The sequence below is a fragment of the Sarcophilus harrisii genome, chromosome 1 (assembly GCF_902635505.1).
Source record: "Sarcophilus harrisii chromosome 1, mSarHar1.11, whole genome shotgun sequence".
Lineage (NCBI taxonomy): Eukaryota > Metazoa > Chordata > Mammalia > Dasyuromorphia > Dasyuridae > Sarcophilus > Sarcophilus harrisii.
Window position 1 is genome coordinate 361,906,483 of NC_045426.1, and position 18,047 is coordinate 361,924,529.

Genomic DNA, 18,047 nt, shown 5'->3' on the forward strand with positions numbered 1-18,047 from the left:
CAGATGTTTGCAGGAGATTATATTTGGAGAACGATTATTACAGATAAATTACCTCTCCTTATGGAACCATAAAAATGTCCTCAAAAATGTCTGGCTGAAATGAAGTCCAAGATAAGTGCATGATGACCACTTCTGTTTCACTTCCAAGAAAGATGCTATCCCCAAGAAATAATGCTATCCTGACTTAGCCAATCTGACCCAGGTGGTTCTGGGGAGGTATTTAATAGTTCAGCTCAATAACTCTTTTCATTCTTAGCACAATTTCTTTGAATGGTGATTGATGTCCTCTATTATCTGTAAAATAGTTGGCTCTGAATAAAAACTCAAACACACACACACACACACACACACACACACACACACACTCAGGTAAATCTCACTTTCTGTCCTGCCATGGATAGTGGAAATAATTCATTCCTTTTCCTTTATCTTTTAGGGGTGAGAGAGTCCCATCAGATAAGTATCTTTAAGATAATTGCTTCTATACTGCACCTTGGAAATGTGGAGATTCAAGCTGAACGTGATGGAGAGTCCTGTAGCATATCAGTGAGTTTTATATCCATGCCAATGGGACAATTTACTATGTGGTTATAGATTTATACTATGTATGTACTGCTTTCTACTCCAAGAATATGAGGGGTTATTTATTTCTAGTGATCATATTTTCTTAGCTTGTACCTGGACAACTAATGTGACTTACTAGGTAGTGGTGCCTTCTAAAGGAACTAACTCCTCTCTAGCCCATGTGCTTTCTACAATGGAATTAAAAAAATCACCTGGCTCTTCTCCCTAAAGGAGAGGACCAAGTGATTTTAGGGTTTCAATATCCTCACCAAAGCCAAGTTAGAGCTGGGTATTTGATATATACTTATGAATATTATCAAGAGCCTCCAGGAGCATAGCAACCTATGAGATGCTGTCAGCAGGAAGGGCTTTGTGCTTGACATTCCAAAGTGGGAGTGAGAAATAGCATATATTATCTCACTAAATAAATCTTCAAGGATTTTTTAACCTGATTAGAGAGTTAAAACAAATACATGGTATAGACAAAATAGAAATATCAAGCAAAAATTACCTATAGAAATGCCAGATCATATTGTTGTCATTAACTACAATACATTCAGTAGCACCTATTTTATGACTGTATTTCTCATCCCTCAACTAGATTACAAATTACTTGAGGAAATATAGCAATGTTATTCAACCATCTCTTCATTACTGGTACAAATACTATGACTATAAGTATATTATCCCTGGTGATAAGTTTATGTAATCTCTTTCCTAATATTTTATTTAAGATTTTTGTATCAATATTAATTAAGGGAATTGACCTATAATTTTCTTTCTCTGTTTTGACCTTTCCTGGTTTAGGTATTAGCACCTTATTTGTGTCATAAAAAGAATTTGGTCCCATAAGGCAATGCTAAATAATGCCTTATGAAGAGATTATGCTCCATTTTCTTGAATGATTGACATCACCTTTTAGTATTTTAGAGAAACCTGGTAAAATCAACCAATAAGTTGGCTACTTTTAATCAATCAAACAGTAAGCATGCATTAAGCACCTGTTGTATGCCAGATGCCATGTTCAGTGATGTAATATGAATCAATTCTGGATTTAATCCTTTACTTTGTTCAGGGGCATTAGCAGAAATATAAGATGATTACAATTTATTTGGTGAACTGGAAACTCTAGAAAAAATCCAAAGAATCATAGAAAAATAAACTAAGCTTTTTTTCCTCTACATCAACTAGGTGAATTTTTAGATCAATCGGTGATTATTGGGAAGCAGAAGTTTCATCAAAAGAATGCTGGACTTAGGGGATATAGTTGCAAATCCAAGATCTAACTGTTGCTATTTATGTAACTCTGACTAAGTAGTTTGACCCTATTGTAATGAAGTGATTATTATTTTTATGATCTGTAAAGTGGGGTTGACAACACTTGTCCTTGCCAGTTCACAGAGGTGCTGTAAAGCAAACTTGTTTGAAATCTTCACAGTCCTATACAAGGTATCCCAAAAGTTTTAGTACCTCACAGCTTTAATAGCTAGGAGACTTTTCATTGGGAAACTCTTGAGTTGGAAAAGAATGACAAATGATGCTCCTAGGTAATTTTGGTGATGAAAATGAATATCAGGCTGAAAGAATGTTCCAAATGGTAGTAAGATTAACGAAGAAGACCAAGAAGATAAGGGATATCCATTCCTCTGAAGTGGTTAGAACCTGAATCTAGGTCTCCTAATTTCTCCTCTACAACCCTGTCAGCAAAAAGTAGCACTCTACAGGATGTTTCTCTTAAGACTTGGTTTTGATTTATTCCTCCAAGGCAAATGCAGTGGCTTTTCTGGATATATTTCCCCACAGTGAGCAGAATATCCCATGCTGGGCAGTTTTCACTTTTAATTAAAGCATGAAAATGTGCTCTGTAGCTGCCACTGTTACCTTGGAAATGCTATAACGTACAATAACTTGGACACCAGAGGCAATTTGTTTCCTATATTTGGCAACCTGGACCCATAAAACTCATCTGTTCCTCACAATTCAGAGTATTTTTAATGGATTTAGTACCATTTAATTAAGCTTAAATGTAATTGCATGATGCTAAATCAGTCTGTTATCATATTTAATAAACAGTCAGAAAGACATGAGAAATCACCTATGCTCCATGTGACCTGCTCTGGAAGCAGTGATCCTAGCATCTGGACTGGGTTCTCCCAAGGAGCATTGTGCCAGACATCTAACTTTCTTCTTTTCTGTGCTCTTCTGGTGCTGTCTGAGTATTCTCTTGGATGCCCATAGTAGTTGCCTTTCACAAGGTCCTCTATGCCTGGCACCTCACTAAATTTACATTTTGCAAGCCTCAGTGAGAAAGCAAGCAGGCAATACTTAGGTATACATTGTTGCCAGGAGTACATTTGAACATCAGGGGACCTAGCCATGGTGCTAGACCTTACATTTAAGCACTTCTTGGAAGCCAGTCATCAGCATCAGCAAGCGGGAAGCTTACCAACTCAAGGCCAGCCAAGCACCCTGTAGTTTTTTAACTTGAAGATGGATGGCTTTAAGTCAGAGATGCAAGGCTAGGTAGGGCAGGAGCATTTTGTGAATCCTCATTACAAAGCAAGTATAAAAGCCAAATAAATATCCAGCATCTCTGGACAATTAACCAACCTAAAAAATGCTATTGCTAAATAAGAGGAGAAGAGGAGGAAAGACACAAGCCGGTGATCAAGAAATCTAGTCTTTAATTCTGGTACCGTTTTCCACTTTCCAAGTGATTTTGAACAAATGACCCTAGGCAAGTCACCCAACTTGGCTTCAGTTTCCTCATCTGTGCAATGAAGAATTCAGAAGAGATATTCTTGAATAGTGCTAGTGTCTTATAATGATAATATCTCATTTTAAAGTTTATCCTAGTGTCCTTCCCCATCCCTCTGCTAATGTTTTCCTTTCCTTTTCATATGACCTTTATTTACTCAATATGTGTTAGCAGTTGGGAGGATTACAGAGAGATGTTAAGAAAACCGTTTGTAAAACTTAAAATGCTTCATAAATGTGAACTTTATCATTCTTGAATTTGAGATCTAGAAGGACCTTCAAGATCATCAGATTCATGCCCCAACATGGTACCATAGTGCACAGAGCATTGGGTCTGCAATAAGAACACTCATTTTCCTGAATTCAAATCTGGTTTCATACATTTACTATTTGGGTTACTTCAGCCAAATTCCTGTATACCTCATTTCTTTCAATTTACAATGAGTATAACAACAGCATCTACTTTGCAGGGTTGAAGAAATGAGATGAAATTTGTAAAAAGTGCTTTAACTGGAGCTTGGAACCTACTAAGTGCTTTGTAAATGCTTGTTCTTTCTTTCCCAAACCCTTCATTGTACAAATGAGAAAACTGAAGCTCATATATACTTATTAATTGCAACTTGTCTCCTTTCTTAAAATTCATAGTGTGTTTTGCCTTTTTTTAGATCCCCAGCACTTAGCACAGTGCTTGGCATATAATAGGTGCTTAATGAATGCTTATTAACTAACCAACATTGTGTCAAGTATGTGTAGCCCAGGTTTTATTATTTCTACTTTCTTACAGAGAAAGAAACTGAAGCATTTTCAAGTTCACGCAAATAGTGCAGTCAAAACTTGAGTCCAGGTTCTTTGACTCCAAATCAAGCTTTCTTTGAAGTATATCACTCAGTAAATATAGGCTGCCACAAGGAACTAGATTTAAGGAGAAAGGTGGCTAGGTTGCCAATGTTCATTTTCACAGAACATGCTCTCATTTAAATCTTACAATTGGCAGTCTCATCAGAGACTTGTTCCATGAGCAATTTGGAGCCATTATGGTAGCACATGACATCATGGTCTTGTTCTGAAGGATTCTATTTCATATTTGAGTTAATAAGCTTTCTAACAGGCTCTCTGCTGGGTTTTCAGCTTTCTCGGGTGGACATAGGCAAGGTAATGAAGATTGATCCAAATAATGAGAGAGCATTTCAGAGAACGAGCTAATTCTTATAAAGGAGATACATACTGGAGAAGACACGTGGGTTTTCTTGTAGGACCTCTCTACTGATCTCCATTGAGCAGAAAAACCTTTGCATTTAGTTTCTATATCAATATTTGAACACAGAGGCCAGGAATTTGAGTTCAGCCGTTTTATTGATCTCAGTCCCTGGCACTTTACACTTAATATATGTTTATTGATTGATTGATTTTATTGCTCTCATTAAGGATTCTGGATCAAGCCCCAGAGCAGGAAGTACTCAAGAAGACATCTAATCATATTTCTCCTCCTGAGGCCAAATGGGATAAGTGACTTATAAAAGTGATAGTGAGAAGACCCAAGGTGGAATTTCAATTTGGGTCTTTTTTGATTCCCAAGTCAGAGCTCTTGAATACTCCCTGTGGGCTGAGCTAGGTGGCACAGTGGATAGATAGATCACCTGACTGGGAGTCTAGAAGTCCCCAGTTCAAATCTGGCTTCAAACACTAGCTCTGTGACCCTGGGCAAATCATTTAACTCTGTTTGCCTCAGTTTACTCAGCTGTAAAATGAGCAGGAGAAGGAAATGGCAAACCATTCAAGTATTTCTACATTCCAGTATCTCTGCCAAGAAAAACTCTAAATGGGGTATAAAGAATCAGACAAGATTTAAATACTGTACAACAACTTACATTCCACCATTGAAAAAGGGGATCCTGGGAAGGGAGGCTACCTGAGTTTCTGAGTGAAAATCTTTTCTGCAACATCCCCACAGGCTGCTTATAGTAATAACAATAATAATTGATAGGAGATAGAGGCAAGTACATTTGCCTCTTGGAGGTAAGTTTTCCCATCTATTTTTTTTTTAATTTTTTTATTTAATAGCCTTTTATTTACAGGATATATACATGGGTAACTTTACAGCATTAACAATTGCCAAACCTCTTGTTCCAATTTTTCACCTCTTACCCCCCCCACCCCCTCCCCTAGATGGCAGGATGACCAGTAGATGTTAAATATATTAAAATATAACTTAGATACACAATAAGTATACATGACCAAAACATTATTTTGCTGTACAAAAAGAATCAGACTCTGAATTATTGTACAATTAGCTTGTGAAGGAAATCAAAAAAGTTTTCCCATCTATTAAATGGGAATAACAGTTCTGGGTTTGGAGATGGGCTAATGCATTCAAAGATCTTTGCAAACATTAATATATGAATATATTGATTTTTTTTTATCATTACTACTCCAGCAATCTACACCTAGAGCCCACAGCAGCTAGAGTCAGGACTGCCATCCCTAGTGTCATTACTCCTGTTCCTCAAACATGCAATCCTGGGAATTCTTTGCCTCATTCAGCACCCTTAGCCCTCTGGCAATTCTAAGGGTCCCAGTGCTGTTAGTTATTGGTCTTACTGAGCCCCAACAACCAGGAGTCCTTCCTATTCAAGACTTCTATCCAGACTGAGTTCTAACATCAATGTGGGTTTTAGTTCCAGTCTACTACTGACTGCTTTTATGACCTTAAATTTGTTCTTCCTCTTTTTTAAACCTCATTTCCTTCATCTGTAAAGTGAAGTATTCAAGCTAAAGGACCCTAAAAGTTCCTTTCTAGTGCTGTGATCTCTGATTCACTTGTTCTAAACCCATGGAATTTTAAAAATGTAAGGGACCTTAAAGATAGAGAAGTTGATGTGAGTTCTCTATCATCCCACTGGGAGCAGGGAACAGAACAGATTCCCCTCTGGCCCCCAATTCAATACTCTGTCCACTATATCTGAGCTGTACCTTTCTAGGTAAAAAATTAGTTCCAAATTTTTGCCTTCTGACTTTTTGCATCTCATTTGGTTTGAATTTTGCTTTTGTTTTTGTTATACTTCCAATAGAATTGAGTGTTTTAAGATCCTAATTAGGACTTTTGTGGTGCTCAAAATCATTAAATCTAGTTGGGAAACCTTCCCAGATATGGTTAATATTAATGGCGTCATAGAATTTGAGCTGGAAGGTGTCCTAGACAGGGACGGATGGCATCTTCCAGCTTTGGATCTTTATTCCTGTGATCTAGTCCAACCCACTCATTTTACACATGAGGAAATTGAGGTGTAGAGGAGGATGTTTATTGTCTTTGTTCAATGCCTCACCATATGAGTAGCAAACCAGAATTGGAACCTGATTCTTCTCCATTCTGATCTTGGTTTAGGAGTCCCAAGTAAGAAGTCAGGTTTCCCTTTTAAGATCCAAGCTAAGCCCTGGAAATAAGAATCAGTAAAGCTTGTCAACTCTCTAGTATTGCCCTCCTTCACCCTCAGTGCTGTTCGTTGCACTCACTTTCACTTTAATAGCTTACAATTTCTCAAGATGTCAGTCTTCTCTCTGTTTCCTTCAGTCGTGTATCCCTCCCTGCCAATTAGCTGGTGGTAGACAATGACAGATGAGGAAACCAACAGCACCAGAGATGCCAAGGGTGATTTTTAAAGCTGTAATAATTTAGTTATTAGCAGATGTAATGAACAATTCCTCTGGCACCCATCTGGTTCCAAATTACATCATTGTCTATACAAGGAATTACAGGTGTAAGAACTAGCATTGGTGGGTGTAAATATAATTATAGAATGCTAAAAAGGCAAGACCTTCTTGGTCATTCTTGATTCTTACCTTGTGGATGACTGAGATTTGGGTGGAAAAATGCATTGGTTTGGTGTGTAAGGGGGATACGTACACACATGCATTTGTGTCTTTGGCCTGGAAATTAACTCAACATTCTCCCACTAAATTCCTTCCTCTCCATCTCTCTGTTTCAGCCCCAAGATGAACACCTCGGGAATTTTTGTACATTGCTGGGGGTTGAGCACAGTCAGATGCAGCATTGGCTATGTCATCGAAAACTAGTCACCACCTCTGAGACCTATGTCAAGACCATGTCACTGCAGCAGGTGGTCAATGCCAGGAATGCCCTGGCTAAACACATCTATGCCCAGCTGTTCAACTGGATCGTGGGGCAAGTCAATAAAGCTCTACACACTGCCCTCAAGCAGCACTCCTTCATTGGCGTTCTCGACATCTATGGGTAGGAATAAGCCTCAGGCTTTTGAAAATTCTCTACCCTAGCTGCTTCTTCATATATTATTATTAATTATTGTTGTTATTTTGGTGCCTTAAAGTTTACAAAGACCTCTTTAAATATTATTTTATTTTATGCTCACAGACTGTAAGGTAGGTTTTATTATTAGTCCCCTTATGCAGTTGAAGAAACTAGAGCAGGTAGAGGTTAAGTAACCCAGGGTCACATGGCTAGTATGAATCTGAGGTAGGGTTTGGACTCAGTTCTTCCTGAGTCAGAGTCCAGTGCAGTCTCTTCATTGTACAGAGAAGTTGATGTGACTTTTCCATCATCCCACTGGGAGCAGGGAACGGAACAGATTCCCCTCTGGTTCCCAAACCAATACTCTGTCTACTATATCTGAGCTGTACCTTTCTATCCACTGAGCCACGTAGATCTCAGAGTGAAATGGAAAGATAACTGTATTCTGAATCAGAAGGTCTTGATTTAAGAAGCTTTGTTGTAGATGAGATGTATGTCAGATCGAGTCACTTATGTCCTGCCCCCCCACCATCATGGGCTGCAGTTACATATGGAGGTTACTGCAAAAAGCTTTTTGATTTTTTTTGACCAAAAAAATCTCATTTTGTTGAGTGCTCTAGCTAGAATAAGGTAATATGTTAGATTGTGAAAATAGACAAGACTTATTTTCAAAAAACCAATAAATAGTTATATGAGAATGGCCAAACCATTTAACCTTTATGGGCCTCAATTTCCTCATCTGTAAATGAGCTAAATTAGGTGTTGTTTAAGGTCCCTTCCAGTTCTGAGGTGTTTCAATATTAGGATTTGAGAGATAGTATCTTTGATTCTCAAATGAGTGGTTAGACTTATCTTCTCAATCGCCAGGAGCTTGCTGCCTTGAAGAATGTTAGGAGATTTTGTTATGTTTTAAAGTTCAGTGACTCTCTCTTAACTGCTCGCCCTCACTGGAAGAACATTGTCAGAACAGGATAATCATTCTAATGAGGGATATTAAATCTGTAAAAGGCTAAGAATGAGCTTATGAAGTTGAGATAGCTGTGTGCTTGGTAGAGGCCCTGGCATATAATCAGATGAGTTCTAAGAAAGTGTTATACCTAAACCCAGGGAAAATCACAGTAATGTTTTCTACCCCATGGGACATACTTCTCCGTTGGAACCAGTTCATTATAAAAGGGTTATTGATTGGGTAAATGGGATACACCTGCACCTCCATGTTTCTTTTTCTCTGACCTAACTTTTCCTATGGGGAGGCTAAAAATAGATTAATTCCTATTGGATCTTTAAGTTATGAAAGTAATGGCCTCAGACTAAAAATAGAGACCCTGATGTTAGCATGGAAGCACCCTCGTGCCACAGTAGAAACAACTGCTGAGTGTGCTAAAACCAGAAGGTCTCCAGCAGAAGTGTATCTTGGGACCAGTGTAATGGGAAATTCTGTTGAGTATGGAGAATCATACTAAGAAGGTACTATATCAAATACAATGACCTATTCACATGCTTTACTTTTAATTTATGGAATAAAACAAGCTTTATTATAGCATAGTATAATTAAAAAAGATGATTATGCATGAAACTGAAAGTTTATTATGACATGATATATTCATTTAAAACAAATTTTTGTTAATCTGCTGTTGTGATCATTGCTCATATTTGGAATTAGTAGAATAATAATACAGAAAGAGCATGAAATAGAAATCAACCAAAATTTTCCAACACATTTCTCCCAACTTTCTCCTAGAGGGCTACCCTTTAAAGATGAAAAAAAAAAAAGGAGAAAAAGAAAATTAAGCAAAACTAACCAACAGGAAATGATAGGCCTAACATTGATGAGAGCAGCAACAACAGTAAGATAGCATTTGTATTGTATTTTAAGGTTTGCAAGAAATAACATGTTATTCTAATTGAACATTACAGCAATCCCTGAGGAAGGTACTTATAATTATAATTTTTTTATAGATGGGGAAACTAAGACTGAAAGAGATTATCATTTGCCTCAGGGTCATATAGCTAATTGTCTGAAGCACAATTTGAACTCAGATTTTTTTAATCCAGCATCTTATCCATTGTGCCATCTGTATGCCTCAATCATAGAGAAAATGGGACACATGATGACAGTGGTAAAGCACCCCCAGGGAGACAGAAGAAAGCAATAAAGACGTCTTCTCTGAGTCCCAATGGACCACTCTTGCTGAGTATTCATTGGAGATTCTGGTTAGGCAGAAAGATCTGAAGAGATTCTTAAACCTCAGCAAAGGAACATGGAAAATAGCAAATACTTTCTGAACTTCAAGCTGTATTGAGGAAAAAGCAAGAAAAAACACATAAAATCACCTCTCCTCAGCAAGAAGCAGACACAAGGGAAGAGTCTGAGATCTAAAATTGATATATTTTGTGCACGTGTCTGTGTATATGTGTGTGTATGTGTAATTTTCTCAACATTCAGAATGTATGGATTGCTTTGACACTCCCTACTTCCCCATGATAGGTCTATATCTTGTGTCCCAAAACTTCTAAGTATTAAAAGTTTAAAATTGCAGTAAGACATAAAACTGTTTCAAAAGTTTTAGAACTACCACATATTGAGATGTTTTACTTTTTTATTATCTACCTGAATTGGACTATAATGTTTCTTTTTCTGCTTATAGACAAGTTAGATAATTGCCTAAGAAACCATTAACTTTTTAAAGTAATAACCTAATCTTCTATAAAATAGGGAGAGGGAGGATGCCTATAGCCAATCTGTACTATAGACTGACTTTTCTTAAGTTTGGTCTTAGAGTTTTTTTCATGGTATTTTTCCCCTAATCATTTCTATTGATTTATTAACATTCTGTGTTTCAAAAAGCGGCCTAATGTTTTACAAATGTCCTGAACTCATTTTATAGCCACTTAGTTCATTAATTTTCTGTTTTTCTTTGATCTTGGCTAATTTTTGCTTCCAAAATTGTGAATTGATGAAATACCATACTACTCAAGGGGTATAAAGACCTGTGGTCAAACAGATAGGAATTTATCCTTGAAGGGGAAAAAAATCAGGTTACCAGAAAAATCTGTCCGTCACCTTTGTAAGGATACTTCTACTAACTGTTCCTTTATATTTCCTTTGTACTGAGTGATAACATTTTTTGCATGTATTTTGGTATACAACCTGATACATGAAAGGAGAAAGATCTTTTCAGGCTGAATCAGCCAGGGAAAGCTTCACCTAAGATAGAAAGGATGTTAGAATTTGGATAGGTCAGAGAAGAGGTCAGTGTTTCCAACAGAACAGAACAGAAGCATCATAGCAGGTTATAGAAAATGTATTATAAGGCAATGGGGAAACTATTTTACTTAAAGCAGAAGATCTAGTTAGAGTAATAGCCTTGAGTCAACAAGAACTTATGTGCCATGTTCCATCCAAAATGCTGAGAACTTATACAGAATGGCAAATACAGTCCTTACTCTCAGGAAGTTCACATTCAGATGAGGAAGACTACATGTAAATAACTAGTTAAACACATGAAGTATATAGAATGGGTGGAAAAACACTAATGGCTAGAAGGACCAGGAAAGGTCTTGTATTTGGGCTGGGTCTTTAAAGGAAACTAACTGGTAGAATGAGGAGAAAGAGAATTGCCAGGATAAAAACATGGAGATAAAAAATGCAGTGATGTGTAAGGAAAGAGCACCTTTGGGACGTAGCATAACTTATAGGTCTGTGGAGCTAAATCATGGAGAAAATGAATGGGATTAAGTAAGAAGACTGAAAAAGTAAGCAGTACTCAGGTTGTGAAGTGCTTTAAATGGCAAGCAGAGAACTTTAGGGAACCAGTGGAGTTTACTGAGAGGATGGGAAGAGAGAATGATGTTACATAGAAATACTATACTTAAGAAAAATTACTTTGACAACTGAGTGGAGAATGGATTGGAAAGGGGAGAGACCCGAGTCATAGAGACCACTTTGAAGACTTTGAATCCAGACAAGAGGTGGTGAGAACCTGAACTAGAAGTGGCTATGTTAGTGGAGAAAACTGATCCATTGTAAGAGATAGAACTGAGACTGGATCATAGATTGACTATGGGGGGTGAGTGGGAATAAAGAATAGCTGGAGATAAGGCTGTGGCAAGTATAGTCACGTTAGTAAGTTAGCTATTAAAGGATTGATAGATAAACAGAGCACAGGGTAAAAGTTTATAAGCTCAGCACCAGTGAAACTCTGAAGGAGAGTTGGTGTATTTATTTTGAGGACAGAGGACAGAAAATATTATCTGTGAGCTTTAATATTACTAGCTAAGAAAGTCTAGGGGCAGTTACCTAGGTAGTACAGTAGATAGAGCACTGGACCTAGAAGACTCATTGAAATAAGTATGTCAGAATTACTTCACTTGGGAATCAACGTATTTGGACTTTGAATTAATGAGTGTTAATGTTGCAAATTAATGTTGTTGTTCTGATTTCTTACATTGTAGTGAATATAAAAATAGTACATTATACATCAGCTGATGGACAAATATGACATAATGCACAGGTAGGAGAAAGAGAACTGAATCTACATTTCAAAGAACAGGAAAGCAATTTTGCCAAATTTACAGAAATGAAAGCAGCATTGACATGTTCGTTTTACTCTTAATTGTGCTTATAGGGGTAGAATAGGGGAATGGCTAATATAACATGACAGATAATCAGAAGTTATTTATATTTATCTCTGGAATGCATTCTTTGTATCAAGTCTAGTGAGAAAAAGCTATTCTCATAATTTTTTTTTTTTTTTTTTTTTTTTTTTTTTTTGTGGGGAGAAGAAGGATTCAGGTCTATGATTTTATTGGTGAAGAAGGACTCCCTGGGAGCTAACTCTTTCCCTCGCAATGCAGATAAGCAATTGCTTTGCAATATGTAATCCTATAAAGTTGTCTATGACCCTGAAAGGTTAATTGACAAACAGGCAGCATAAGTTGGAACCAGGCCTTCCTAACCCTTAAAACAACTTTCTGTCTATGTCTATCTTTCCATTATGAAAAGACATCACATATTATCGTTGTTTTTGTTGTTTGGTTATTTCAGTCTCATCTTTATGACCCCAAAGGAAATGGTTTGCTATTTGCTTTTACAGTTTATTTTACAGATGGGGAAAATGAGGCACAGCTAGTAAATATTTGAGGGAACTCAGTTCTTCCTAACTCCAGGCCAAGCACTCTATTCACTGCCCCACCTTAGGTGCATTTATATTTTACCTGCCGTATTTTCTTACTTATATACATAGTGCTTTCTCCCAGTGGAATTTAAATTCCTTTAAGTGGTCTTTCTATCACCAGTACCTAGTACAGTGTAGGTAGTTTTAAAAAATTCTTGAATAAATGAATGATAAGACTTGTGATTTTTGAAGGCAGGACTTAGGAAAGAATTATTTGTTTCTTTATAATGAGTAGTCACAAAACAAGATAGAATGTTATGTGGTCACTGCTTTGTGGGAAAGTCAGATTTTTTAAATGTTGTATAAGAGCTCTATCACACAGAATTCTGAGTTCTCCACTTTCACTGAATATCTTTCCCATTTCAGGAAAGAATAAGTAAGTTCTCTTTTTTATTGAAGGACTCAATCTCTATTTCAGTCAGTATAGGGATCAGTCCACTAGGCTAGCTCTTTTATGTTAATTTTACAACTGACATTCATTAAATATTATTTTATAGACAATCAATAGCACATTTATTTCTAAGTCACGACTTAGAAATAAAATGAGGTAGAGGGAGAAGAAACCATGTGGTTGCTCAGTGGCCAAAAAATATCTTGGATGCAAACGCAGTTTGAGCATTTCTTTTCCCATCTGTATTCTTGCTTCCACACAAGTTGGCTTGCCTTCCCCAGGCATCAAATGGAAAATGTTTTTTACTTGAAATCATAATCCACTGGTTAGAAGTCCATGTGCCAGATCAGGAGATGGGCTTTGATAGGATGAGTATATTTGTTTCCTATTTATGTATTGTGTAGACTGGATTATGATTTCATTCATTCAGTAAATATTTCCAGAGTTTCTATGATATGGTCAAGTGCTATGAGAGATTCAAAGATTTCTGAAAAACATATAGGATTTCCCCCAAAAAAACTAAAAATATTTTTAAATATTCAGGATTATGTTCAAGTAAATGGGGCATTTATTAAGCTCCTGTTGGCTGATCCCTGGCTAGGAATACAAAGATAAAAATGAGATGATCTCTATCTAGAAAGAACTTGTAGTAACTTTGAGTGGGGTCATAAGGGAAGGGAGGAGATGAAGAAGGGGGCAGGAAGAGATACACAATCAAAATGTACACAGATAAAAAATGCATGTTATTTATTCATTTATCTTTGTAAGGCCTTTGGTGTAGGGAAATTTTGGTTAAAAAAACTTTTCCTAATACAAATCTGTAGCTGTTAATAGAGGATTACTTGAGCCAAGAAGAGTTTGAATGACTAGCTTGGGCCATACAGGCTCAGATTCATCAAAATCAGGTCCTGGATCATCTTCTGAATTCCTTGGCCAGCGCTCTATCTACCATGCCTGTTGATCTCTATACAGAATAAACACAAAGTAATTTCAAATGAGTTGAGAGAGGTATTGGGGAAGGGAAGTTAAACTATGATATCAAGACAAGCATTTTAGATGGTATAGCATTTGAATTGAGCTATGAGGCTGCTAGCAGTCCTCAGAGCAAAGCCCCAGAGTCAGACAACCCATAAGGCAATAGCTATGATGTCACATTCACTAAATATTAAATGATAACCAGTGAACTAAGAAAACTTGATAATATAAGTTTAGAGAGGGTGATTACTGGCATCAGAAACCAGTGATTGGTTTTTACCAAAGGATTCACCCATTTGTTGCTGACTCTAATCCAAGTCCTAATGCAGTTTTATTTAAAATATAATTTAATTAGAAAAATTAGATTTCCATCCAGCTTCAAAAGAACACTTACTTCTGTAGGAAAAATTGGAAGGGGAGATGCAGTGGGAACCAAGAAGTAGCTTTCCATTATATCTTTAGGTCACCAAGACATGCCCTGAGGGAAGCACTGGAGAGAGTGAAGGATCTTAGTATAGTTTTTCCCATCTGGTTTCTCACCTCCCTGTAAGTCAGCCTGCACTCCCTAGGCTTCATATCTGGAAAAGTTCTATTACTTGAAATCATAATCTATTGGTTAGGAGCTCCTAGGTCAGGTTATGAAATGGTTTTTGACAGGAAATCTAAGGTAGCTATTTCCTAATGGCATCTATTATGTAGAATTACTTCCCTCATTCATTAAATATTTCCTGAATTATTTTCTTTATGGTGAGTAAGATCCTATGCTAAAGATCATGAGATACAATTCTTTTTCTCCCAAGAATACATAATATAGTAATTTAAAAATCCTATAAATTTTTATTTATCATAAACTTCCATGGGTATTTGGAATTTTCTGAAGAGAAAACATTTTCATACATTTTGGTATCACTTTCAAGGGTAAACTAAAGGAGATAAAAATCTAAAATACTTTACTTTCTTTCCCTCTCACACTAAGTTTGTTTGACTACGTACATGTTCCTTCAGTTCAACTGTACAGATACTTGGTTTCAATAAACCTTTCTTAATTGCCTACTTTGTGCCAGGCATTGTACTAAATGCTAGGAATACAAATAAAAAGAACAGATCCTGCCCTCAATGAGTTTGCAATAGGGGGAAACAACATACAAATGGAGGAGAGAGAGAGAGAGAGAGAGAGAGAGAGAGAGAGAAAGAAAGAGAAAGAAAGTGTGTGTGTGTGTGTAAGCATTTTATTCCTTGAAGTTGAAACCAGGTAAGTCTGAATGGAATGGGCTGAAGATCTACTTTTTGCACTCTACAAAGGAAAGCATTGGGAACAATTGGATATTCTACAGCCTTACAATCAGAAGATAAGACTGAGGGGAGGTAGTAGTATCAATCAAGGCTTGAGTTAGCAACATGGTGGTTAGATTAGGAGCAATGAACTGATTTCTGAGAGGAACATCTTGTTTCTTGCACTTGAGCAAAACAACAAATGCCAAAAAGAGCCACCCTTCAAAAAAAATCTAATTTCTGCCTTCTATAGAGTAAGTCTTTAGGAGGAATCTGATCCTTTAATTCCCAGTCCTCCAATTGATTAAGTATCCACTATGTAAAGAACACTGTAACAATGCTGAAAAAAGAATAAAAGAAAAATGAAATCATTCTTGCCATCAAACTACTTTTTTCAATCTGAAGAAATGGTAGTATACAGAAAACTCTATTAACATCTTCCAATAAACTATCCTTACAGAAACCAACCTATAATTGATAGGTGAGGGCCCCTAATGGGAGGAGGCAGCAAACCTATTCTCTAAATGCTCCCTCAGTGGTCCTGGTTTTTTATTCCCTCAGTGAATGAAACAATAAATATATCTCTTCAGCTTTGTCTCCTAACTAGGGTGACTGTCCAGAAATAACAGTAGCAAAAGGAGTGATTCAGACATTGGGCAGTAAGAAAAATTTAGGAATGGGAAAACCATGGAGGGATTTTTTTTTAAAGGAGATGGCATTTTAGTTGATCCTTTAAAAAAATAAGGATCTCAGCAGAGGTTTAAGGAGTATATTTGGGGTATAGGGATTGACCTGTGCAATACATGGAGGCAAGAGAATATAGATTCAGAGATGGAGACAGCTAGTATTCCAGTTTGACTAGAAGGTAAATGGTGTGAAATCTAGTCAGGAAAAATAGTTTGGCATCTTCATTCATAGCTGAGGGAAAGAAGAAGGCTTTGAGTTGATCTCTGAAGGATGGTAGAGAATCTAAGAGGCAGAGGCAGAAAAGGAGTGCATTCCAGGCAGAGGGAAGAGCCTGAACAAAGCTATAGAGCAAGAGATGTCTTGGATGGAACGACATGCATGAGAGCCTGTAAGTGACCAGTTTGACTGTAGCATAGAGTTTTGTAAAAGAGAAGAATGTGCAATATGTCTGAAAAGCTAGGATGATTGAGGAGTTTGGTTAAAGCATTTGACAAATTAAATAGTTTGGTTTTCATTTTGTCCTGTTGATAATAGGAAAGTGCTGGAAGATTTTGATGGCAAAAGTGATATGGTCAGATCTTTATAAATGGAAAATAATTTTGAAATTTATTAAATGTAGACCTCCAAAAAGGAGAGATTTGATTTGAAGATGGTATTTGGAAGGCTATGAGAATAGTTAGGGTCTTAGAATGCATTTTGAATGGAGAGAACAGCATGGATGCAAAAGATGTTTTAGTGTTAGAATTGGCAGAATTTGGCAATTTAATGTCTTTCAGACTCAGTTTCCTTATTTATGAAATTTGTGAAATATTTGTATTAAAATACTTAAAATTCACAAAAGGGTTCTGAGTAAAGTTCTTCATAATCTAAAGGTAACACAGAAATGAGAGATTTTATTTTCTTAAATACACTTTCCTCCTATTGGAAAGAAACTCCTGAAATTTTACTGAAATTTTGACTAAGGAAGCTCAGTATTATTACTATAATTATTGTTTTTGTTAATGCTGCAAATCATATAATAATTCACACTTTAATCCTATCTGAATTAATATCCTGACTTAAAATAATATCTCCTTGAATTTAAATAAGCCTTTAGTTCACCCAATAAAACTGATACTCACAAACTGACACAAAGAACAGTTAGGGAAACATTTGTGCAGAGATTAGATGAGGTTCCTGATTCTGCTGACTAAGCAGGTGTAGGCTGGGTTTCCATTGTCATACTTGTCATTTCATTTTTAAATTGAATTTATTGTCTATGAATGCTGGCTGCCTGAGGGGAAAGAACATGTTGCTTCCAAAGGTTTGGCGACATCCTAATGAAAAGAGTATCGGGGGCAGGCATTCAGAGAATTTGGATTTCTTTTTTCAGCTTCCATATCAGCTACCCACCTTTCTATGCCTTTTATTTTTCTCCCCTTGGAGAACATTTGGATGCCCTTGATTGCCCTTCACTCTTTAGATGAGAATATAGCTTGGCAACAAAAGTACTTATCGTAATAATAGGCTAATATTTAGATAATGTTTTTTAATTACCATGACTTTACATATGATCTCCAATTTTAGCTTTGCTATATGATTGTAATGTAGACTCTGTTATTATCTACCTTTTACAGGCTCCCAGGGGCTAAAAGACTTACTTCTCCCTAGTTAGACAGTTAATAATGGCTGGAGATAGGACCTGAACCCAGTTCTCTCCAGGTTCCCTTTCCATTTCTCCACTACTCCACCATGACTTTGTATTATATATCCTAATATTCCAGGCAGTTGGGGAAGTTAAGGAAGTTGAGGGCAACTAGATTGTGCCATAGTGTACAGAATGATGGGCCTGGAGTTGGACTCATCTTCCTGAGTTCAAATCTGGTCTCAGACCCCTACTAGTTGTATGATTCTGAGCAAGTCATGTAACCCTGTTGATCTCAGTTTCCTCACCTGTAAAATGGGCTGGAAAAGGAAATTA

At 36.8% G+C, this 18,047-nt stretch overlaps 1 protein-coding gene across 2 annotated transcripts in view; it reads left to right on the forward strand.

Moving 5' to 3' along the window:
* MYO5B (myosin VB) overlaps window positions 1-18,047 on the forward strand; it is a 497,816-nt gene that overhangs the window by 284,274 nt on the left and 195,495 nt on the right. For both annotated transcript variants that reach the window (XM_031945960.1, XM_031945961.1), the window contains exons 9-10: window positions 437-546; window positions 7,305-7,570. In XM_031945960.1, coding sequence (XP_031801820.1) covers window positions 437-546; window positions 7,305-7,570 — 376 coding nt within the window. The remainder of the gene's footprint in view (window positions 1-436; window positions 547-7,304; window positions 7,571-18,047) is intronic.